The sequence below is a fragment of the Patiria miniata genome, unplaced genomic scaffold, assembly GCF_015706575.1.
Source record: "Patiria miniata isolate m_02_andy unplaced genomic scaffold, ASM1570657v1 HiC_scaffold_3, whole genome shotgun sequence".
In the NCBI taxonomy this organism is placed as follows: domain Eukaryota; kingdom Metazoa; phylum Echinodermata; class Asteroidea; order Valvatida; family Asterinidae; genus Patiria; species Patiria miniata.
The window spans coordinates 44,350,609-44,376,034 of NW_024037069.1; the positions used below are offsets into that span (position 1 = coordinate 44,350,609).

The window sequence follows — 25,426 nt, forward strand, 5'->3', positions numbered from 1 at the left end:
AAGGTCAAGGGTCAAGGTCACAGTGGCTTAAACAACAGAAATGTTGTCATCGTGATAACTTGAGATATAATTTACATATGAACTTCAAATTTGGTTTGTAGATTGTCCTTGCAATCCAAAGAAGCCTATTGCATTTGAGGCCAAAAAGTCAAGGGTCAAGGTCACAGTGGCTAAAACAAAAGAAATTTTGTCAGCGCGATAACTTGAGAAATACTTTACATGTGAACTTCAAATTTGGTTTGTGGATCGTTCTTGGTCAAGGGTCAAGGTCACAGTGGCTAAAACAATAGAAATCTTGTATTTATTCTGAGATCATAGGGATTAGGAATTAATTCATATAAAACCTACACGAACGTGTTTGCTTAATTTTCATTCATACAGATGCTAGTAAATGCTTCAAAATTGGAAGTAAAAGCAAATGCCATGTTTTATTCATACGAACATGGTATCATTTGTACTTTATGAACTTTGTTAATATTAATTTTTCGCGATTAACATATAATAAATGCTGTAGCTTTTGCGCAGAATTATTTGCTTTATAATTTCAAGGTTGCCCCAACCCAGCCTTGTGAATGACAAGTGCATATTTGAAATCTGAAGCATTTACTCCTTTATATTCATACGAAACGTACAGATGGGAGTAATGCAAATGCCAGTTTGTATTCATACGAACTACCGTATGGTATAATTTTTACTTTTTCGCGATTAAAGGGAATATACAACATTTGCAAACATCGAAAAATAAAACTACCAAGTTTTTGCGAATTACCTTAATAGGATGTTGGTGAATGACAGTCTAAAGCATCCTGTAAAATTATGGCACCTGGTATACTGTCATTTTCAAGAAAAGTGGTATTTTTGTATCAATTTCCAACGCTGATCGGCCGATCAGCGTTGGAAACAACTGGCTTTTTTTTCAAATACTGGCCCCAATTGACCATTGCACTTGTTTGCAATCGATTACAAACCTATGAACGGGTACGAGCCAGCTAGACTGGTTCCCTGACCTTACAATTCCCCAATGTATGTAAACTGCTCTGTTTCTTCTTATATGGAGTCAGGGAACCAGACTACAGGAAAATGATCGTTTTTCTTGGTTTTTATAGCATTTTCGATCCCAAAACCTCCAAAAAGTCAGTGTAACTATATTTGCTTTATATTTCCAACCCCCTAATTCCATCCATTTCTGAAAATTACAGCAAAAGCAAATGATGTATATTCCCTTTAACATTAATAAATGCAGTAATTTTTGCGCAGAATTATGTGCTTTTATATTTTCAAGGTAGCCCCAACCCAACCTTGAAATATGACTAGTAAATATTTAAAATTTGTAGCATTTACTCCTTTTTATTCATAAGAAACGCAGTAAACGCTTATAGTGTAGCAAAAGCTTAAAGGTAAAAGTAATTATTTTCAGAATTTAGCAAACGGTTTTTAGTAAAAGTGTTTGCTTAATTTTCATTCATACAGATGCGAGTAAATGCTTCGAAAGTGGTAGAAAAAGCAAATGCCACGCTTTATTCATACAAACATATGGTATCATTTGTACTTTATGAACTTTAATAAATGCAGTAGTTTTTGCGCAGAAGTATTTTACTTTATAATTTCAAGGTTGCCCCAAACCAGCCTTGTAAATGACAAGTGCATATTTAAAATCTGAAGCATTTACTCCTTTATATTCATACGAAACGAAGTAAACGATAAATAAAAAATTTTCTGGTAATGAAACCAAGGATCCTCAAAAGTGCATGCCCCAGGCACTGTAGCTCGCAAACCCCGAAAAAAAAACGTAGAGAGAAGACAATGAGAAGAAATTACAGTTTTAGAGGTGGGAGGAAAACCCCAGAAGAATAGTCTGGGGAAAACCCACGGAATCAGGTAGGTACTGAAAACCCAATCCACATGTAGACCATGGGTGCCGATGCACAGCGCATTGTGCACGTAAACGGCATTGCGTTCGTCGCGTTTGATGCGCTTTTTTGTATCTGTCCTCCAGCACGTGACCCTCCCCGGTGCCGCTTTCCGTTTCGGTTACGATAGTTTTATTTTCTGCAAACTTATAAACATGTAAAGCTTTACATTTTGCAGGCCATTTACTCAAGAGCAAATGGTTTTTAGTAAAAGTGTTTGCTTAATTTTCATTCATACAGATGCGAGTAAATGCTTCGAAAGTGGTAGAAAAAGCAAATGCCATGCTTTATTCATACAAACATATGGTATCATTTGTACTTTATGAACTTTAATAAATGCAGTAGTTTTTGCGCAGAATTATTTTGCTTTATAATTTCAAGGTTGCCCCAACCCAGCCTTGTAAATGGCAAGTGCATATTTAAAATCTGAAGCATTTACTCCTTTTTATTCATACGAAACGAAGAAAACGATTATTAGGCCAAAAAAGGCTCTGGTTTCTGGTATGCGCGCGCGTCGCCATAGCCATGCGCGTCGGCAATGTAAGATGATGTCTTTCAATGTAAGATAATGTCTCAAACCACCAAACTCACTGGTTTGACTGGAATCCTGCTGCTGCACAATTTTAACGTGTTATTTCTCATAAAGTTATTTCTCATGTCTAAGTTTATTTCAAGCATGAAGAACAAAGGAAAATGGATGCTAAATACAGTTTTTCTGAGTTTTTTTATTTTTTGCACTCCCCTTTTTGAAAAATCAAGCTCCGCCCCCAAAATTGTGCAAGATCCAAGATGTGTTCACCTCTTAAAATTATTTTCAGCCCATTTTAACTGGCCAATTTTCAGGATTTTACTACCAAACCAAATAATGTTTTCAATATTAGAACCAAACTGCTAATATATACCGCCTCTTTTGTACATTTAGGCCACGCCCACAAAATGGGTGGAAATTAACTGGTGTTCGAATGCTAGAATGTTGTATTTTATGTTTAAGTTTATTTCAAATCATAGAAAAACAAGGAAAATGGATGTTAAATACGATTTTTATGAGTTTGTATTGTTTGCACCCCCTTTAAAAAAAAAAATCAAGCTCCGCCCCCAAAATGGGCAAGATCCAGGATGGGTCCCGATCTCAAAATGAATTCTAGCCCATTTGGACCCAACCTGCCAAATTTCATGCTTTTACCACAAAGTGCACGATTTGGGCCAAAAATGGACCTAAGCAGCTCCACTAATAGTCTAGTTCCGTGTGGTATTGGAAGTTGGCAAACTAGTTTTTGAGGCGAGGAAAGTATTCTGCCAAATTCCAATTACTCGCTTCGATCGATTATCTACAACCCTCAATTACCTTATTATTATTATATGAGTTTTAGTTTATCATTGTATTCTTCAGTTGCCAATTTTTGTTTGCTCTTTCAGAAGCCATGGGAAACGTAATGCAATATAAACCAGCCTGTAAAGTGAAATTCGTCCTATCGTGTGTGTATGCTACCTGTGCAATAGTTCCACGAATGTTGCTTAAAACGCATGCGCAGACGTTAAATATATTAAATATCGACTAGCATTTGATTGTGAAAGGACTTCTTTAACCGTCGTTTACAAATGTATGAGGCATAGAAACATCCGATGCTTGATTGCGGCTGCATAAGACCTATACATTATAATTCGTTTCCATTTGACACTAAAGTTTTCAGAAAACTTGACTTATTACCTTCATGTTAAGACCGCTGATGTACAATAGTTACATCGTGTCAGTCCTTTGTACTAGGATGACCCCGTAATGAGCTACAATCCCGGCCAAAATGGTTGGGACACTTGGAAATAACCGGTCAATGTTGTTCTCTCCAGCTAATATGGAGCACACACCGCGCAATGAGAGACAACATTGACAGGGGGCCGGGGGGGGGGGGGGGTTGGAGGCCCAGCGACATTTAGCCAGGATTGTAGCTACGGCCAACTGTGTACACCAGATGTATGAAAAATCTCCAGTGAATAGGCCTTGTTATTCTGAAACAATGGCAGACTTTTTAGACGATTGTTCTTTATGTAGCAGAAACCATGAAATTATCCGAGCTTCGGCCGAAATTGAAAATATGGTCGCCTTTCCTTTCGTTTTTGGCCTAAATGAAAAAAAAAACAGTCAAGAAAAACATAGGGGATTCAAGTTAATGACATGTGATCGATGACATGTGATTAATGACATGTTAATGAGATGGGTTCTAAACATATTGGACCAGAGTGACGCTTGCTCCCTTCATTCTGATTCGACCCCGTAATGGGAAGTGACGGATTTACATCTTGTACTTGGTGATTGTATTTCCAACGTGTACTACGTGTTTTCATCGTGAATAACTACCTCTATTCCTACTCAAGAAAGCCCCTTTCCATTTTGCTTATTTTCATATTTACTGCAATTAGGCATGATTTTTTTGATGGTCAAAATTATGACAAGACAACTCTAAACAAAAACTGTTTGTAGATCTCTGGAGACCTAAAACAAACTCTTATTTAAAGGCATGGCCAGGCACCAGTGTATTCAGTGCCAGGGTGAGAGAGCAGCTGGTGGACGCGTACTCCTTAACCCATTTGGGAACGAGGAGGGCATTGCTAGCTGTTTGATAAACAACGATGAGCCAACGTCACATGCATTGATATGTTGGACTTTGACCTGGGCGATTATCTGCTAATGAGACAAACCGGGAACCAGACTATCTATGTGCCAGTATGGGCCTATTGCCTTTTCCATAATCTCCCCTGGACGTTGACCGGGCAGATATTAAAAGCAAATGAAGTTATCTGCTGTGAACTTTAGGTCAAGTTCAAAGTTCCCGAACGAATGATGACAAGAATTTTCCAACGGGTTGTTTTTATTTGTAACAAAAAAACGACTGGTTCCATACAATTCTGTCTGATTGGCTGAATCCACTATTGCTTGCGGGAACTGCCAGGTTTAAGATTTAGCAGGTGAGTGTAATCGTCACTTACATCTAATCATCTACAAGTCCTCGGTGACTATTGCTTATTGACAGATTCAACATTCCCCCCTCTGATACGCACACTGATGCCACTGGTAGAATTTAAGAATCGTCTAAAAGTGCGCTCCTGTGAATGCCTCGTCTCGGAGGCACAATTGTTTACAAAATAACCGTTGCTTTGTCAAGTTGTCTCCGTAAACCGACTTCAATAATATATATTATCTGTGTACGAAGGTACGAAGTGTGTATGTACTTGTTCCTGTTACCTAATTTTTTGTTCATCCGTTGGGTAGGTAGTTTGCTCTTCATAATCAATCTTGGGGATTACTGCATTAAAATCTGCATTAGAATTTTAAGACCATTATTAAATGTCAGAAAAAGTGGACCCCAATTTTAAAAAAAATGAACCATGTAGTGACATTGTTACCTACCAGCCTTGCATTATATTGGCTTTAATCATCACTCCCTTTTGTACAGGTGTGTTCATTCGCCACCTGCGTCTGTATCGTCCGAGCCACTGTGCGATATTAGACAGTGCCCATTACGATCCGATCTGAGTCGTCGAGGACATAAAGGATGGTTCGCCATGGCCACGCCCACCACGCCCGGCATCATCACGGTGGTCATCATCATCACCATCACGGTGGTATAACTCACCACCATGGCCTCGCCGCTCATCATCACCACCACGCAGCTCACCATCATCACCGAAATGTTCACCACCACCACCCTACAGTGGTGTCCACTGCCGTGCCTGTGGGGGCGGTCGCCGGGGGTCCCAGTTCAGCGGCTGGAGGAGGCTACATCATGTGTGCTATCTTCTTGGTGTGTTTTGGCTTTATATTTATAATGGTAGGAGCCATGTTTGTTGCCATTTTCGATTTCTCGTCTGTCTTTGCTATTTCGGGAATATGCCTCATCCCAGTGGGCGTAATAATGATAATTGCATTCGCAATACTGTGCAAGAAGGGAAAATCAGCGCAACGAGAAGCTGCCATGGCGCTCCAGCAAACTGGAGCAGTGACCACGATGATTTACGGTGTTCAGCCACAACATCCAGTAGCATTCGGTCAGCCAGGAGCGCCACCAATAGTGCAGCCGGCACCTGTGACACCGATAGTCTACGGACCACATGGAGAAGTCAGCTACTACCCTGCTACTCAAACAGGAATACCTACTCAGCCGTACGGAAACACAGAGCCCAGGACTACACAGTAAGTAGTATTACTGATATGTTTAAATTGACATCATTCCCTAGTTAAAGAAGTCCTCAGTAATCAAGTGTACATTATAACCTAATGTAAAACTAGACGACTAATGAAGGCCAAATACTTTCCATTAGTCCTAACTTCTGTACTGGTTTGTCAGTCTGGTTTCTCTAGTTTTGCAAGGATGCATTAACATATATAATACATGTGATGCTTAGCGGCTAGTATTAGCTAATAGTTGTTAAAAGGCAATTTTTTGAAAAGTATCCACATTTGAGATTTCTGACAATGTATGGTCTTCTTTCTTGTAGTGATTCCGAGGACTTTGTCGTGATGTCTGATGGCCATCAAGTAGAACCGACTGCACCTGTCGATTCCCCACCAAGTTATGATGACGTCATCAGCAAAGACACGCCCACCGATGACTAGACACATGAACAATGGACACTGATCCTCGTAGTACCCAAACCTGCAGCTAAGTTAAATTATGATATGTTGACTTTGACTTCAAAGTTCATGCACACAGAGTTGAATTAGTCCAGGATAGCCAGGTAATTTTGGACTATCAGACGAGTGATTACAGACGTCTCTTTACCAAGTTTTAGGGAAGAGGGGTGAGAGGGGGGCAATATTTCGGAAATACCATGAGGGGTAATACTGTAACCTTATCCTTTTCTAGAACCGCAGCTTTTAAACCTGGAGCGGGCTTGTCATAAGGTGGCAGTATTCGCGGTGGCTTTGTTTGAGACTGCAACCCGCCTTTCTGACAAGAGGAATGTACAACGTAGGATCATTCACCCGATTTTGTTTCTCGGCTAAAAATTGCCTATTGTAATATCCTGGGGCTCCTCTCGGGATCACCATACTAATCGTGAAAAAGTTTGAATAAAGAAAAAGAAGAGCACAAGTTGTCCTCTTAAACGTAAACAGCGCCACCTATTGTCAAATGGCCTGCTGTCTCCTGCTAGTTTTCAAATGCCCAAATGTCGGAAAAGTTGGAGGATTTTGTTCTATTTCGTCCATTTGTCATCGACTCAAATGTACACTCTCATTATCACACCCCCATATTCCTCTATTCTGTTGTATCTGATGCCGACTACAGTTTGGTTCTAAATGCAATGTATAATACAAGGTGAGCGGATTCAGTCCTCAGTCGGAAGTGGCAACTCGCGTTCTAACAACGTTTTGGTATTTTCATGGGAAGTGCTAAGCACAAAATTTACTATGCACCAAAAAAGTCTGGCTTATAAAAGCAGGTTACCAGCCAAAATGTGATTTTCATGCTAAGCAAACAACAGCTGAGTACTAATCACGAGCAATATACATTACGTGGAGTTTTGGCTGGTAACTTGCTTTTATTAGCCAGACGTTTTTGTGCTAAGCACATTTTTTTGCTGAGCAGCGTCTTGAAATTGGCCCCAAGTCACAGATCAAAATTACCAAAAATTCGTTTGAGGCAACATGTATAAATGACGACATTAAGATGGCCGCCCGTATGTCCCATTTGTGTATTTGTATTCAACGTTCACTTGTCACTGTGACGTATTTTCCCCCAATAAACAGTCTTACTAGCTGATGTGCATACTTAGATTGGCCTCTAGAGAGTCGTCTGCTTTGAACAAGAAATGTACAGGATCCCATTGAGGAATTTTGGTCAGTGACGTCATCAAACTGGCGGCCACTTTGATGTATAGAGGCATCGCATTCCGTTCCCCCCATTTTCGTTATGCAGTCTTGTCAAATTTTAAACAAACTTCAAATTCATTATTAATTATATCCACGCTGATGGGGGGGGGGGGGGGGTTCAATGGTATATGTACAAAATATTCACATTCTAATTAATACCCCATAATCATTCAATAAAGAGTGTGCACTTGTTAGGCAACGTTTTTGTGATAAGTCAAAGAAATACAATTATTACACCTTATTATTACACCTTGGTGGGATGTAAGAGGTCACATTTCAATTGAAACAAAGAAAGAAAAATAAACACAAATTTAAATTTAATTTTAAATGAAATTATTGTAAAAAAATTGTCTTGTTTATAAAAAAATCCGAAAATGTAATTTGAGAGAAAGTTTTACATAAATATATAATAATAATAAATAATGATAATGATTCTCAAATACACGTAATACGGTGAGCACATCCGGGCTTTACTTCGATAGACTAGAATGGCGTGATTATTGAGGGATAACTGCTTTAGCTTAAATTAAGCCAAAATATTGCCAGTATAGATTGTATTATATGTAATTCGGAAAGATATTGTTAATAAAGATTGTATTATATGTTATTGGGGAGAGTAGATATATATTATTTGGAATCCTGTAGGATTATTTCTTCTCAAACTCAATTATTTGGTCGTCCTTTTAAAATAAAATAAATTAACGGAAGTTGAGATTATCGAATATCACTGACGATGTTAACAACGCTTTTAGACAATAATGCAGAATAAAATAAAGAAATCTTTACAACCATCAGTAAAATAGAACTCTAAACATATTTTGATATTTTTCAAACTGTACAGAATGATATCAGGTACAATAAATAAGACTTAATATGTAAATATTTCACAGCTATCTGTGCTGACTTTTCCCTCTTAAAATGTGGCGTTTTGATATCAGATGTCTCACCGGGTACTGACTGATCTGACACTTTGTTGATCTTGTATTTTGACTTTTCAAATTGTTTAGATCTCTTGGGGACAAGGAAATCTACAAATTACGTTTCATGAAAAGTACGTCGTCGAACATATTTCTCAAATTATCAGCGTCTCACTGACCTGACTGATTCGCGTGCGGTGTTTGTCTGAGTTAATTACATGCAATACATGTGCACCAGTGGGGCGAGTAGCACAAGAACAGCAACGCGATCGAATTATTTTCTAAGAGTAGTGTGAAGGTTTCATCAAAGTAACGTGGTTTATCTAAGCTCCACTCATTAATGTTAAAATTTACAAAATAAGTTACAATGTTCACATTAAGTGTTTAAAGGAAGACGAATTATCGGAAATAGTACAAATATTTTTTTATTTCCAGAAAACCACGAAAAATATGGCCGCCTTTCCTTTCGTTTTGGCCGAATTAAATGAAAAGAAAAGTCAAGAAAAACAGATTAATGGCATGAGATTGTCTCAACCTGAACTCACAGAGATGACGCTTGCTCCCTTCATTCTGATTCGAGGTAAGGATTTATATCATGTACTTGGTGATTTTATTTCCAGCGTGTACTACGTGTTTTAACGTTCATCGTGAATTACTACCTCCATTCCTCGATCCTCAAGAACAACACCCTATCCTTTTCCGTTTTCTTATTTTAATAAAGCCTTTTGGATGGTCAACACGATAACACGACAACTCTGAATATACAAATCACGCGTTTATCGATCTGTGGACAGCTAACATTTTTTTTTAAAGAGAAGGCCAGGCACAAGGGTATTCCGTACCCAATTCTAATGTGCATCATTTTTGAACATGCAAATGAAGCAGTGCCATGGTGAGAAAGCAGCTGGCGGACGCGTACTGCTTAACCCATTTGGGAACGAGGAGGGCATTTCTTTCTGGTTGATAAATATCGATGAGTTAACGTCACATTTGCATGCGGTGGACCTTTATATGGATAACTCTTTGCTAATACGGTACGATCCGGGAACTAGACTGACTATATACCAGTACGGGCCTGTTGCATTTTCCATAATCTCTCTCGGACGTTGACCGGGCAGAAAAAAAAACAAATGAAGGCGGTTGCTGCGAACTTCAGATCAAGTTCAAAGTTCCCGTACGAATGATGACAACAATTTTCCAACGGGTTGCTTTTGTACGAACGACTGGCCCAATATTTGTAAAAATTATTCGCCTAAATACTGTCTGATTGGCAGAGTCCACTTCGGGAACTGCTAGGATTCAGCAGGTGAGTACAATCATCGCTTATATTTAATAATCTACAAGGACTTGGTGACTTTTGATTATTGAATTGATTCAACATTCGGCCATCTACAATATTCCAACACTATTAAATTCAACTGGTAGAATTAAGCATCGTCTAAAAGTGCACTCCTGTACTTTCATCGTCTCGGAGGCACATCGTGTACAAAATAATCGTTGCTTTGTCAAGTTGTCTCCGTAAACCGACTTCAATAATTTATATTATCTGTGTATGTCATTACAAACGCTTAGGGTACTAAAGTGTGAATGTATTTGTCCCTGTTAACTTGGCACCTTGTAATTTGCATTCAAATATATTTTTCATCCGTTTGGTAGGCTCGGTATTTTGCTATTCATTATCACTCTTGAGGATGACTGTATTAAAATCTGCATAGAATTGATAGACTATTAATGTCAGATGTAGCAGGGAGGGGAAAAAAAGTGGACCCCGATTTTATAAAATGATAGTGACATTGTTATTTACCAGCCTTGCATTACAGTGGCTGTAATTATCACTCCATTTATGTGCAGGTGTTTTCATTCGCCACCTGCATCTAAATCTATACAGCGCACATAACGATCAGGTCTGAGTCGACGATAGCATAGAGGATGGTTCGCCATGACCACGCCCACCACGCCCGGCATCATCATGGTGGTCACCACCACCACCATCACCCTCACGGTGGTATAACTCACCACCATGGCCCCGCTGCTCACCATTGCAACCACGCAGCTCACCATCATCACCGAAATATTCACCACCACCAACCTACAGTGGTGTCCACTGCCGTGCCTGTGGGGGCTGTCGCCAGGGATCCCAGTCCAGAAGCAGCGACTGGATCCGGACGAGGTTACATTGTGTGTGCTGTCATCTTGATTTGCTTTGGCATCGCATTTATATTTGTAGGAGCCTCTTTGGTTTCATTTTTACACGTATCTTCTACTTTTCTTATCTTGGGAATAAGCTTCATCCCAGTGGGCGTAAAAATGATCATTGTCTTCGCAATATTATGCAAGAAGGGACGATCTGCCCAACGACGAGCGTTCCAGCAGACTGGAGGAGTTACCACAACGATGTACGGTGCTCAGCCGCAACATCCAGGAGCACTTAGTCAGCCTGGGGCGCCACCAATAGTGCAGCCGGCACCTGTGACACCGATAGTCTACGGACCATCGGGAGAAGTCAGCTACTACCCTGGTACTCAAAGGTATTACTGTTATGTTTACTTTACATCATTTCCTAGTTAAAGAACTCCTCTGCGATCAACTGTACATTAGACCTATTCCTATAAATGTAAAACCAGACGACTACTTTCCATTAGTCCTAACTGCTGTACTGGTCTGACAATCTGTCTTCTCTATGTTTTGCAAAGGTTGGATGTACATACATAATACATGTATACCTTATGCGTAGCAGCCATCTTAAAGGGAATTTTGTGGTTATTTTAATTCAGCAACAATGAATTTAAAAAAGGTTCGTAAATGCAGATCCCAACAAAGCCATTGTCCTTTAAGATGGCTGCTACTCTAAGGTGTTTTTAGTAGGAGACGAAAAGACACGATGTGACTTTATTGTAACGCCGAATTCAAAACAATGGCATTCTTTAAATTTTAAAGTGTACCTACAACCGTCATGGTGAAAAAAGTTACAAGATCATGCGATAAAGAATAACCTCTGTTAACGAAAAGCCGTGATTTACTAGCCATAACTGTTCAAACTAAAGTACCTTGGCAACACTAATTCCCCGTCTCTGATTGTCTATAACATTGCCAAAGTAGACTTGAGCCAAAACAATTGGCGCAGCACATTTGAGATTTCTGACAATGTGTGGTTATCTTACTTATAGTGACTCCGAGGACGTTGTCGTGATGTCTGATAACCATCGAGTACAATCGACTGCATCTGTCGATTCCCCACCAAAATATGATGACGTCATCGGCAAAAACACGCCCACCGATGACTAGACAGGTGAACAATGGTCACTGATCCTCGTACCCAAACGTGCAGCTAAATGCAGACACAGAGTTGAGGGTCCAATTTAGTCCAGGATAGCCAAGTGATTTTGAATAAGGCGAATAATCACAGGCCATTTACCAAGTTTTATGGGGGTATCAACAACATTTCGGAAATACTTCGAGAGGTACTAGTGTACTGTAACTCAATCCTTTTCTGGGGCGGCAGCTTTTAAACCTGGAGCAGGCTTGACGTTGGGTGGCAGTATTCCCGGTGGCTTTGCTTGAGACTACAACACGCTTTTCTGACAAGAGGAAAGTGAAACGTAGGATCATCCACCCGTTATTGTTTTTAAGCTAAAAGTTGCCTATTGTAATATCCTTATGCTCCTCTCGAGTAATCCATGCTAACTGTGAAAAAAGTTCGATTTAAAAAACAACGAAGAGGTGTTTCTGGCCTCCTGTATAAACTCCCACGTGGAGTATTTAGGAGAAGAACCAACCAAGAACCAACCAAGAACTTCAGCCACATATAGCAGACAATTCAAACAGCGCCACCTATTGTCAAATGACCTGGTGTTTCATGCTAGTTTTCAATTTTCCAATGTCGGAAAAGTTGCTGAATTTGATATGTGACCTGGTCGGGGTCTGTACTCCCCCCCAAAAAAAAAAAACTAGCTGGTAGTACGCTGGTTGCCACTTCCAAAAATTGCCTATTGTAATATCCTTATGCTCCTCTCGAGTAAGCCATGCTAACTGTGAAAAAAGTTCGATTTAAAAAACAACGAAAAGGTGTTTCTGGCCTCCTGTATAAACTCCCACGTGGAGTATTTAGGAGAAGAACCAACCAAGAACCAACCAAGAACTTCAGCCACATATAGCAGACAATTCAAACAGCGCCACCTATTGTCAAATGACCTGGTGTTTCATGCTAGTTTTCAATTTCCCAATGTCGGAAAAGTTGCTAATTTTGATCTTTGACCTGGTCGGGGTCCATACTCCCCCCCCAAAAAAAAAAACTAGCTGGTAGTACGCTGGTTGCCACTTCCGATTGAGGACTCAATTCGCTCGCCTAATATTGCATTTAGAACCAAACTGTAGACTGCATCAGCCTACAGCCAGTCATTCAAATGGACGGGGCCAGAGCAACGTAGGACGGTGGCAATAAGAGTGTACTTTTCAGTCGATGACAAGTGGATGATATAGAATAAATCAATTTTTCCTGAGCCCACAAATAAACACAATTTTAAAGTAAATTTTTCAAAGGAAATATTGTACACCAAAGTTGTCTCGAATAGAACAAAATCCCAAATTGTGAGATGAGAGAAAAAGTTGTATGTATAATAATAATAAATAACAATAATAATGATTCTTAAATACATGCAGTACCGTGAGTATTAACCCTGTTAGTATAGTTTTTCACCGAACATATCTGGGTTTTATTTCGTTTGACTAGATTGACGTGATTATTGATGAGGGGTTACTGTTTTAACTTTTAATAAAGCTGATATATTATTGATATAGATTGTATTCTATGTAATTCGGGAAGATATTGTCGATATAGTTGTATTGTATGTAATTCGGGAGAGTAGGTATGTAACATTTGGATTCCTGTAGGAAGTATTACTTCTCAAACTCAATTACTTGGTCGTCCTTTTACAATAAAATAAATTAACGGCAGTTGGGGTTATCTAATATCAAACGATGACAACAACGCTTTTAGAAAACAGTAGTGCAGAATAAATGAAGTAAACTTGACAACCATCAGGAAAATCAAACTCTTAACATATTTTGTCATATTTGGAAATGTACAGAATGATATCAGGTACAATAAAACAGACTTAATATGTAAATATTTCACAGATATCTGTACTGACTTTCTCCTCTTAGATTTGACCTTTCTAATTCAAATGTCTCACTAGGTAATGACTGATCTGACCCTTCGTCCATCCTGTGATTTGACTCTTCAAATGTATCAGACCTCTTAGGGACAACAATGCAATCTTCAAATTACATTTTGACAAAAGTACGTCGTGGAGCATATTTATCAAACGCAGGGTGTCCGCTCATGAGTCCGATGCCTCATAGGTCCGACGCCTCAAAAGTACGAAATTTCGGACTTTTGAGTTATCGGACCTATGAGGCGTCGGACTTATGATACGGCCCCAAACGAATCTCAGCACCTCAATGACCTGACTGATTTTGCGTGCTTTGTTTTCATGCGTTAATTACATGTACAGTGAAACGCCGCTATAACGAACATCGCAGGATCCACAGAAATTGTTCGTAACAACGATTGTTCGGTATAGCGATTTGTACAGACATGTACCAGCTTGTGGTTTTTCACACATTAGTGGCGCCCTCTTTTGACCACTGTTCTAGTGAAGTGGCATTTACGAACCGCGCGCTGATTCGCCAGACTTGCTCATCCATCTTTTCAATCCCGAAACAAAACTTCACCCTGTATGCCCTGGTAGTTACCGAAAGACGACTTTTAGCATAAGCGCCATTGCTGAAATGATCTTACTTTTGTTTTTTTAAATTGAGTTACAATGACCCTATGACTCATCGTAACTTACGAGGTGTTGCCATGGAATTTACGATGCGTTCAACCCTTCGTAAATTTCTTGAGATCGTTTTTAAAAGTCATCTTAAGTTACGATGGGTTATCCATTAATATATAACATAAGATACGATCGATCGTAGCGTTTCGTGAAACCGACCCTGGTCTTCCAAAAATGGCCGCCGAAACACGACCGTTGTATGCTTACAAACAACGCGCGCTATATCAAGATTTGACGTGCTTATTGTTCACGTACACAATATTATGATGTTCTAAAACCAAGTTTCCGCCGTGATTATAATTTCCAAACGTCGCAAAAAGAGAACTGTGGCATTCAAAAAGTAAACCACAACGTTTGAAACACTGTGAACTGAAGGGACAAAAGGTGAACAAGGTAAACCACGAGGAATACGAAAGTGAATCACAATGTTTGAGAACAAACGTAAGACAGCATGTTGTCCTTTATAGAACACCGACCGGTCTTGGCTTCAAATGACTTCCTACTGCGGTTCGCTGGAAGGTCAGCGTACCTTTAGCTGCGCTTACTGCTTACGATCTCTGAAACTAGACGAAGGTTCTGCATCAATTCGCGTGCTTAGCAGCGCTATGCAATTGGGCACAGAAGTTGTCTCATTAAAGATATAGTCCATCATTTGTAATTTGTGCATTTTGTTCGTTTGAAGCAACAAAAGTGTTCAAAATCTAATGAAGGATACTAAACAACTAACCTGATTAAGTTTCAGCTAAGCTTCAGCTGTATATTCCGAGAAAAACAGCATTCCAGGATCTTAATTTCAAATCAAAACTTAATGAATCATGTTTTGAATTGTTTTGAATTGCAGCTTTACGCGACGTCAAGCACTGATCTGACGAATTATAGCAACCGCGCGCGCGTGTGCGTCGTGCCAATACTTGCGCCTGCGACACGAACTTCGTATATCGCGGTCTGAAGGTACCTTAACCCTAAAGGGGCCGGGGGAGGGGCGGAATCCGCCCCCCCCTCAACATTTTCCGCGATAGCTTCTAAAAAATTTTTTTTCGCGAACCGAGCTGTTATGACTTTTTAGCCTCGAGCTTTGCGCATCTTTTGATACCAAAAACATAAAAATCGGACCACGGGTTGGCACGTAGCGAAAAATTTTCCGGCGCTACGCGCCGTAAAAACTGAATTTTCGCATATACGTCGTGTACACCGAGCAGAATTGCCATTCATACATATGAATAATTAATTAGCCATAATTCCAAAACCCTTTGACCTACAGTCATGAAATTTCTTGGGCATGTTTAGGAAGAGTTGCTCTATGCATGTGTTGAGTTTCAAAATTTTTCGTCACTCGATGGCCGAGATCTTAGGGGGGGGGGCGGAATCCGCCCCCCCCCCCCGGCTGAGAGATGGTCAAAATAACCCGGCCCCTTTAGGGTTAACTTGGGAAGTTCTACACAAACTATACCTTGTTCGGAAGCTTGTGATAAGGCCAACAAGCTGGCAAAAGGACAGGTCTCAACATTCAGTAGTTGCGGAGACAATTTAAGATATAGCGCATCAATCCCAGTAGTACCCCTATGTGCAGTCAGTCTAACAGCAATGCCCGCAAGCGCCCGCGATACGAACTTCGTACATCGCGGTCTGAAGGTACCTTAACCTTTGAAAGTTCTACACAAACTATACATTGTTCGGAAGCTTGTGATGAGGCGAACAAGCTGGCAAAAGGACAGTTCTTGAAACCCAGTAGTTGCGGAGAAAAGTCAAGATATAGCGCATCAATGCCCGTAGTACCCCTATGTGCAGTCAGTCTAACAACAATGCCTGAAAAGAGTTTAACCTCATCAATAACGCCTCGTGTCCGTTACAACTCGAAAGGCTAGTGGTTCTTGGAACACAAAATTATTGAGGTATGGGCTTACTTTTTGTGGAAGGAATAATGCAGTTTTGCTGGCATCTTTCTTGTAGTTTTCAAACGATGAATTGGGATTGCAAGAAATATTGATGAAAACCTGGAAAGTTTGATTGAACTTTTTAAAGATGTCTAAATAGAATCAGGCTGATATAATGTGAGGAAGCCCTGCTTCCTAAGTGAGTGAATTGCGTTATATGCAGTAAGCCTTTTGACCATTTTTTTTCATGATGTGCAAACTGTTGAGTAGTGCAAAAACATTGTGTCCGGAAATAGGTTTGAAACTCAGACGTAATCATCGTCCACGATGTTCATATTCAGACTACCTTAGTGTCTCTTGAAAAATATTACACAAACGCGTTCCGACTCTCGCCCTAGCCTGGACGGCACTTAATAGACCCCGATTGCTTATTGTTATAAGCAAAAGAGTATCGATGCCTTCCATGTTTCGATTCTGCACAATACTATCTTGCAATAATTTAACAATCGATTATATTTGACCGATTTTTAAGCAAAGAGACAAGTTGTTTTTCACATGACTATATTGAGGGCGGAATTCCTTTCTGTGACTAAGATAATGATCCCTATAACTATCATAAGTTGGAAAATATAGTATTGTTTATAGAACTTTTTCAAAAAAGTTATGTCTTCATTAAGGTATTTTACACTTTTTAATACTTAGGCCTAATTGGGTTTTTTTGAGGGGCGTTACTGACTTTTGCTTTCGAGGTTGGGTCTGTGAATTTGACCCTTTTTTTTTAATAAATAATGATTTATTTTATTAAGTGTACATGTATATATATTTGCAAAAATTGTTTCTTAATACTAAAACTAATTGTAGTAATTATCAATCATCACTCATCAAAAGTATATATTTAATCGGTGATTCATGAAATAAAGTGTAATTAATACTGTTCATAATTATGATTTTAAAAGAATGCAAACAACTTGATTTGATAAGGCAAAGTTAAACTTTTTGAGCAATCTGTTTTAATGTCATCATTTGCGTCGTGAATTTACATATTTGTACAACCTTTTTTTATCAATAACAATTGCAAATTTCACAAATTGTACACGATTTAAGACATGGAAAATAAATATACAATGTACATATTTTATAGACGATTTCCTAGTACTGTGCTTCATAATGAACAAGTGCAAAAGATATGCTATACTAAAATCAAAACTATACAAAAATGGTATCCCTTTTATTATGGGGTGTGAAGTGTGAGATTTGCGAGTGGTATTAACGGAGGAAAGATAATACTCTAAAATTACTAAAAACAAATCACTGAAGATTACAGGGTCCTCGATTACAGCAAGCCGTCCTCGGTTGAATACCCTGTACAGTGAGAAGCTGCATTAAGTCCTCGATAAATACCACGAACATACAGTCGGACTTTGCGATTTTGTTTCGAGGACAAGGAATTATTTCGTTCTGTTCATACTCCCAGAGACTTATAAGTGTACAAGCAATGACTATTCTCAAAAAAAATCTCCGTTTGAGGACAACTTTGAATCTGTTGTTGTCTTGCAGCTGTCCTCGGACTGTATGTAGTACACGTGTACATTGTAAAAAATGTTGGGTAAAACACTGTTGGGAAATATATTTTTACCCAATATTGGTTTGAAATTACCTCATTTGGGTAAAAGTTGTCCAACTATTGAAAAGAATTTGCCCAAGAGTTTATCCTGTTGATATGTTAACCAACGTTGGTCTACATATCAACCCATATTTCCCAACGTTTTTTACAGATACAAAGTCGTATGTGTTGGAGGGGCCGTGTCCATAGGCAGAGAACTTATCAAGATGTATTTGTATACCTTAATTCTTCAGATAGTGTTCAGCAAATTAACCTACCAAGTAATTTTGGCATATACGAGTTGTGTTGTATTTAGACTAACATATTTGCATCTGTACACGCGATTTTATGTACACAGCAATGAAATTCATTTCTTACAAACTTTCTCCTCTTTTTCATAAAAAACCCAAGATGTACAAAATATGAGCCTCATATTTAGACCAGATAAAGACAAAATTCACCCGACTTAACCACAACAAATCCAAAACTAAACTAAAGTTCGAAATTAATCATGTGTTTTTGAAAATCTCTTTCAGATACTTCCAGATTGGAAGTTAGTTTGAGTTTGAGGATTGTAAAGCCAAGGTACTATTAACTAAAACATTGAGTTCTGTACAAATGATGTGCTGTTAGTTTTCTGCACTGTGTACGATTTTGAAGGAAAAAATATTCTCGGAAATATTGTCTGCCAATACATCCAACTTCGTTATAGTTACTCTTGGTCATTTTATGATAGAAAAAAAGTCTTCTTGAGTTGATAAACATGATAAAATCTTAAATACACTGAGCAATAAATATTACAGAAAACATTTGTATGGAGCTGCTTTGCTGTCAATTTTGCTTACTACTTTTTTTTAGCAAGTAAAAAATATAAACTGGAAACTATTCAATTTTTACAGAGCATAATTTCACCGAGATATTAAAATCCATGTGCTTCGCGCTGCAGGCTTTACATATCTTTACAAGGCAATGTGCATTGTTAAAAGTTGAACAGACCAAGTGCATCAGATGTCACATCTGAGGAGAGGTCATTGTTTCTCGTTGACACGCATGAATATGGACGCGCTGTGATTTAAATGACAAAGGCTTTACCCAGTGAGGGCGCACCGTGCAAGAGGTCTATGATATCCACTCGTCGCATTTGAGTTGCTCACAATCTGACATCCACTTGTACTTCAAAGACTGCCCATTAAAACCTATACGTGTGGCTCTGTGGTTTGGGACGATCAAGTGCAGAGATGGAAGTGGAGTAGATAGGCTCTGCTCGAAGCGGTGTTGCCTCATCTTGCAGCGGAGATGTGTTATAATAGCCATCATCTTCAGCAATACCAGCGTAAGCATCACTGTTGTTGTTGACATTGTACGGTCGCTGTCCCAGCAGCACCACGCCGTTACTCTTCCCTGTCTTGTCCTCCTTGTTCCCGTTGACCTCAGCGTGTCCGTTCTGGTAGCCCGGGCCGTATGGAATGGTGTCCAGCTCCCGTTCCATCTCCGGCGTCACGGTCAGGAACACCCCGGAGTCGCTGGAAGCCGGCGAGGAGAGTTTTGTAGGCGAGGATCGCTTGGTGATTTCTAAAGAGTCTGGATTGCCAGTTTTGGATTTGCTGCTGCTACGGCTGAAGAACAACTTGGACTTGTTAGGCTTCTGCTGCGCCTGCGCGTTGACCTCTTCGTTGGAGATCTGACGTAAGGCATTGACAGTCTGTTTACGCGCAGGATTGGCTCTGATTGGTCGATCCAAGTTCTCCTTGGCTGCTTTCTGAAAACAAAATTATCATATATGCGGTCATCAACTACAATGAGAAAAATCAGTCCCAGATATATACTGCTCATCTCGTCTTTTTAGTGGTTTAAACAATATGAATTTTAACACCACACGAAGAAGTTTCTGAGATATGTTATAAAATGTCATCTCACCTCAAGGGCGGATCCAGAACACAATTTGGGGGGGGGGGGCCAACAAAAATTTGGGTCCCCCAAAAAAGTGGGCCAAAAAAATTACGGCGTCGGGTTCGGGGCCCGCTTAAGGGCCCCGAAAAATTTTTGGATTCTAGATGCTCTGTGGTGCGATCTGAGGCAATTTCTGACCACTTTAACCAATGTTTTTTTGAGGAAAAGATGGTTGTGTACTCATTGCCTGCCTTTATTGCGATGTCACATAAAAAAAAAAAAAAATTGGTTTCGTTTTTTTTGGGGGGGGGGGGGCCATGGCCCCCTTTGGCCCCCCCCCCTGGATCCGCCCCTGTCTCACCTTATACTCGAAGGCGAAGTTGATGAAAATCTTGAAGAAATCACTGGGTTCCATTTCTTTGTGTTTAACGCCGAATAATGCACACATGTGTTTATACGTGTCCTCGGTGATCTTAAACCGCTCGGAAAGCTCATAGACCTTGTCAGAAGATGCTTTGTAGAACTCCTGATGGGTGAAAAGCGTTTCAAAAATCAAAGCAGTTATTTGAGTGTTATTATAAACACATAATGTACAATAACTATGAATATCCTTGCTCAAAACATGAAGGGTCAAGAATAAAAAAAGAGCAGTTTTCAATCACAAAAAACACGCATCATATGATGGATACGTGATCAAATTTTGATGGATGCTTCAAATAGGCTGAATAATTCAGTTCGGTATTTCAAATGTTCATGTGCACTACAAGATTTGACAATTTTCCTTAGGGGATATTCACGAAAAATCATAGTTTTGTAAGCACAAAAATCTAAACAAGTATGGACAGCTGATACGTGTTTTCGTTAGCCCAACCTTTGTGTGTCCCCTTAGACCTGTGTGCACTTATCTGCTGCGTTTCTCCGAAGTAAAAATCGTCCAATCTTGTTATGCACATGCGCAGTTGGAATATCGACTTGGCTTTATTATATCATTCAACTGTCAACCAACTGAATTTTCTGAAAGCGTTCCCCTTGGCACAAAAGAAGTGGCATGCCATATGATTGCACTTAGTGAGAGCCTGTCCAATCAAATTGCACTGCACGTAGCAACCAATGATATAGAAGCTCTACGCCTGTTGCCCGTCCTCATTCAATGAGATCAGGTCTCAGTCTATGTTTAAAAGAACCATTCGCCAATAGGCGGGTTTTATTTAACTTTGTCTCTGGCTCGGTCTGCGGTTTACAGCTCCATTGCCAAGGACAATACCAAAACCCAGAGATGAGGCCGCGGTTTGATGAACGACCTATAATGATTGCATTCTTACATCAATGATAGCGTTGTTTTGCTGACGATCTCTCTCCGACTTGGCCAGTTCTAGACCCTTCCGTAGCCCGTGGATATCCATGGTCAGAGACTCCAATGATGCTTAATGAGAAAATAGAAATCGGTGGATACGTTACCACTGATCAAGACATGTACTTGATAACTTCTGTGATCAACTAATTTAAAAAAACACCGTATAAAACAACTAACAAAATTATCCTGTAAATTTATGGGGATCAAGAGAATGTGCTGCATTATAGGCTTTTTCTTCAAATAATGTTATCCGAAATATTATTCAACTTTATCTGTTGAATGACTTTTGATTGAGTCAGATTATTGGGGATGGTGGATTAAACGTCGCAGTCGTTTCAAACAAGAAAGAAATAAATCATCGAAACTGTATCCAAAAAAAAAATCATCTAACACTCTTATCACAAGAGTGAAATTTACTCTAACTGGCTGAAACTAGAGATGAGACACTTAGAGTTAAGTTTATTTCACCGAATGTATTGAACTTTCATTCAAGAAATTGTTGCTTTCCAATTTCATAATCTAACATTTTTTCACTCTAAATCGTCTGATCTCTACTTAATGCAACAGGCTGAAATTCAATTTTTGGAAGTGAAGGGGTTATATCCATTTAGGAGTGACTTACAGGTTTTGACCCGATCAAGCTGGAGGTCATCATACCAATTATGGACCTCAGGGTAACATCGCCGGACGGTCTCGGCAAGGTAATTCAAAAAATTGTGAGATCTGTCTGCGGCTTTGACAAAGGTCATCTAAAGGCAGGAAAAACACAATATCACCAATTGATTAGCATGAGCAGGATATTCTTAAGACGATGTTTAGTTATTTAACACTGCGAAGATACATTAGATTTTTTTCTTTTCAAAGTTTATATATAAGAATACTGATTTATAGAGCGCCGAATTGCCAAAGGATGCAAGGCGCTTTAATGAAAAGGAAAGAGAAGACAAAGAATTAGAGGACAACAAGCTACGATTTGGGGGGAAGATGGATCTTGAGATACTTTTTGAAGGATAAAACACTAGGAAGAGGGGAAAACTTGTAACAGGCCTTCAACATTGATCAAAAGATCCGAATCACAATAAGTATCATATAGTTGTAACAAAAAGTTGCTTTAAGTTCCTTCAAGTTCCTTCTTTGGTAGTTTTCAAGAAAAAAATTAAGGCTCATGATGAGTTTTTAACTACAGCACAAAATATTGCACTATTCAGCTCTCTCTATATTATCAGAGTCCTAATGCAACTGTTAACCTTTGGATAATGAAGGCAATGAGTATAGGCCGAAGTCCACAATCAATTAATCCTACGCATTTAACAAAAGGAGGACATTGGAAGCTAGATGTTAAATGATTTCAAGGAATTCAATTAAAGTGTAAAGAATGAATGGTAGCGGCCATTAACGACAATCAACTTACGTTATCCAACGTCTCCAATCTAAATCCGCTTGCTGTGCCTCGTCTACTGCTATTCATGTAGTTACCAAACGCCAAAATGATCTTTGGGAAAAAAAATAAACTCGTTCAGATTGGTGTAAGGTTTCAAAAGCAAGACTTACCGGTATGAATGCAACTTAACGACATAATTGCAAAAATAACCGTATTTTAAAGCACAATTGTATTCCTTTTACATGTACATGGGGCGGAGACGAGCCATGTATATCGACACGCTGCGACGGGACGTTGGTCTCAGTGACACAGGGGAGTTGAGGGCCATAATGCTGGAGAGGGATGAGTGGAGGGCCGCGATCAAGTCCCGAGTTGGTGTAGGCTAGGCTGCACCCTCGCATCGCATCGCATTACATGTACATTAAGGTGTTGATGCACCTATAAGGGAGACTTCGGTTAGCTCACAACCGACGATGAATGTTGCCTTTTTGCAACTTTTGCGTTTTGCAGAATGGTTCTTTGAACAAAATCCCTCTTACCTCGAACAACTTTTTCAGTTTCTTGCTTTTCATGATGCTCTCCGATGCTCTGACGATTTCTATCATGTCCTAAATTCAAAACAGGGTCATGAAACAAAGCAAACAATTAACCTTCAATTGATGATGTACGAAATAAACAGTTTATGAGGACAGATCTTGTAATGAAATGAACGTGATGACTTCAGTAAAACAAACATGGTTGTGCTTCAACAATGTTGTCTATATGCCCACATCCTCGATATACAGATTGCATGCAATAATGGTACGCAATGCTCCTCTATATAAAATCTTACCGGTTGCAGTGAGACAATGAGTTCCTTGTATATCCCCATGAAGGCCATCAGACGCAGCTTGGACTCATACCGATCAACTCGAGCCATCTACGGCGACAAAAACACACAAATTACGATAATTTTGGTCACCTTGATCATCACAAAACGAAAAAGTATCAATTTCGTAACAATATCTTGAAAATGGGCTAAAACGGTCGGACGTAATCTACTAAGGAGTCTCAACAAAGAATTTCATTATATTCTCTAAAATTGCAGTATAAAGTCCATCACGTGTTCTTTCATTAGAAAATAAGAAAGTCCAGTCACAAGTCAACAGGGGCCCGGTGAACAACAAGAACAGTATGCGTTTGTTAGGGTTTATTTGAATAGCTTGGGACTTGTAAGGACTTGTGATGGACTTGACTACCACAATGGTATAAAGTGTGCTTTTCAAGGAAATATTTATTTTTTGTACCTGAAACATGAACTGTTCGGCCTCTCCCATTCCCTCGTAATCATCTGCGTGCTTGGCAAGAGACTTCAACTACAAGACAAGGAGTTAGTGCAGAATAAATCTTAAAGCTGTTTATTTCAATCGTCCAAGAAAGATAACTTGTATTCAATCCATACCACAATTTGCTTAATTCAAATAACGAACAATTTCTGAGCCCACCCTTCCCCTGGATAAGGAACAATGTGACGGCATTTTTTTTAAAAAGATTCAGTTCGGCAGTGTAGTCCGGCAATGACTCATCATGAGTCAAAATCAACTTTATTTTGCCCGATTCTCTAAAATCTCACAAACAATTTAGAGACCTACCTCTTCCTTTGTTGGCAGAAATCTCAGAAGCAGCTCAGCGAATTCGCCGGCTACCAGGCTGGTGTCGCACATATCTATGGCATCTTTGATTTCCTTCGTTGGTAACCCGATTCTTCTCTTTGTGATCACTGAATGAGAAATTGAAATAATGACCCTTGAAACAGTCGTTGAGTTAAAGTGATAGAAAACATGAAACAGCTGTCGATTACATGACTAAATATCAATTTTATCATGTGATTAGTCATAAAACACGTACTAATTTATACATTATTACATTTATCTTCTTCTTACCTAAATTTCTGGCTCTGTTTGTTTCAATAACGGTGATCTTCTCAGCTAGTCTCTCTTGCAGCCGTCTTACTCTCTCCATGGCAAGCGTGTTGTACTTGGCCTCCCGTAGGCGGAAGTTGCGCTCAAAATCGGTAAAGTCTAGCTCTGTTAGTACTCGTTCGTCGTCTATGTTCTGTTGATGATTATACAAACAATTACTGTTCAGAATCAAACAATAACAGTGGAAGTAAAACACTGGTCTTTACGCCCTATTTCTCCATTAACAACTTTGTTGGAGCGTCGAATACATAGTGTTCTACTGTACTTTTGAACTACTTTTTTTATCAGATTCCTTAATTTTTATTCAGTGTCTTCTTTCACGACTTGGCCTCTTTAACGGAGTATCAATTTGCAACTTCAGATATAAATGAATTGATTCTCCGATTGTGATAATTACAAAATCACGATCGCTTTTTGATTGTAGTGACTAGTTTACAGACTAGTTTTCATCACATACTTTTTTTTTACCAAAGATTCGTCAAGGTCTCCATTGAAAATTTATGTACACATTTGAGAAAAAATACTGAGCTTTACAATCGAAATGCCGATTTTGTTTCCATAAGTCAGAATAAAACCTCAAGCCTTATAATCTGTTAATGCGTATTGGAATTATACCAAATTTTTAAGTTGACCTTATTGTTCCATTATGAATCAGAACATTATTGTATTCCGTCAAACATACTTTGAATATTGTGTTGCTGACTGGATGAAGCGTCACCCAATTCAACATGGGCAGTGGTGCAGTGGAAATGATTCTTCTTTTTCTTCTGGAGTCTGAAAGATAAACGAAAAAAATGATAATCGTAACTTCTAGACTTTACAATTTTGTCTCA

At 39.2% G+C, this 25,426-nt stretch overlaps 2 protein-coding genes across 7 annotated transcripts in view; one reads left to right on the forward strand and one right to left on the reverse strand.

Annotated features, from left to right (window-relative positions):
* Positions 1 to 4,448: 4,448 nt before the first annotated feature.
* Positions 4,449 to 7,295, forward strand: LOC119736885 (TM2 domain-containing protein DDB_G0278163-like). Of its 2 annotated transcripts, XM_038210900.1 has the most exons (3): positions 4,449 to 4,871; positions 5,360 to 6,096; positions 6,402 to 7,295. In XM_038210900.1, exons 2-3 carry the CDS (start codon positions 5,459 to 5,461, stop codon positions 6,517 to 6,519), a joined length of 756 nt encoding a protein of 251 aa, XP_038066828.1. In that variant the 5' UTR covers positions 4,449 to 4,871; positions 5,360 to 5,458; the 3' UTR covers positions 6,520 to 7,295. The 2 variants fall into 2 exon arrangements, with proteins under 2 accessions (XP_038066828.1, XP_038066829.1); XM_038210901.1 differs by lacking the exon at positions 4,449 to 4,871 and having other exon boundaries at positions 4,882 to 6,096.
* Positions 7,296 to 17,391: 10,096 nt separating this feature from the next.
* Positions 17,392 to 25,426, reverse strand: part of LOC119737361 (formin-like protein 3) — a 33,477-nt gene continuing 25,442 nt past the window's right edge. For all 5 annotated transcript variants that reach the window (XM_038211664.1, XM_038211661.1, XM_038211660.1 and 2 more), the window contains 11 exons: positions 25,276 to 25,367; positions 24,555 to 24,726; positions 24,264 to 24,391; positions 23,919 to 23,987; positions 23,465 to 23,551; positions 23,172 to 23,240; positions 22,663 to 22,743; positions 21,874 to 22,000; positions 21,220 to 21,320; positions 20,259 to 20,423; positions 17,392 to 19,766 (listed from right to left, as the gene is read on the reverse strand). In XM_038211664.1, coding sequence (XP_038067592.1) covers positions 19,197 to 19,766; positions 20,259 to 20,423; positions 21,220 to 21,320; positions 21,874 to 22,000; positions 22,663 to 22,743; positions 23,172 to 23,240; positions 23,465 to 23,551; positions 23,919 to 23,987; positions 24,264 to 24,391; positions 24,555 to 24,726; positions 25,276 to 25,367 — 1,661 coding nt within the window. In that variant the 3' untranslated portion in view covers positions 17,392 to 19,196. The remainder of the gene's footprint in view (positions 19,767 to 20,258; positions 20,424 to 21,219; positions 21,321 to 21,873; positions 22,001 to 22,662; positions 22,744 to 23,171; positions 23,241 to 23,464; positions 23,552 to 23,918; positions 23,988 to 24,263; positions 24,392 to 24,554; positions 24,727 to 25,275; positions 25,368 to 25,426) is intronic.

Excerpts from the sequence above, each read along its gene's own strand:
- LOC119736885 (XM_038210900.1), top strand. The coding sequence starts at position 5,459 with ATGGTTCGCCATGGCCACGCCCACCACGCCCGGCATCATCACGGTGGT. Across the intron at positions 6,097-6,401 it reads ACAGAGCCCAGGACTACACA|TGATTCCGAGGACTTTGTCG; the intron begins GTAAGTAGTATT and ends TCTTTCTTGTAG.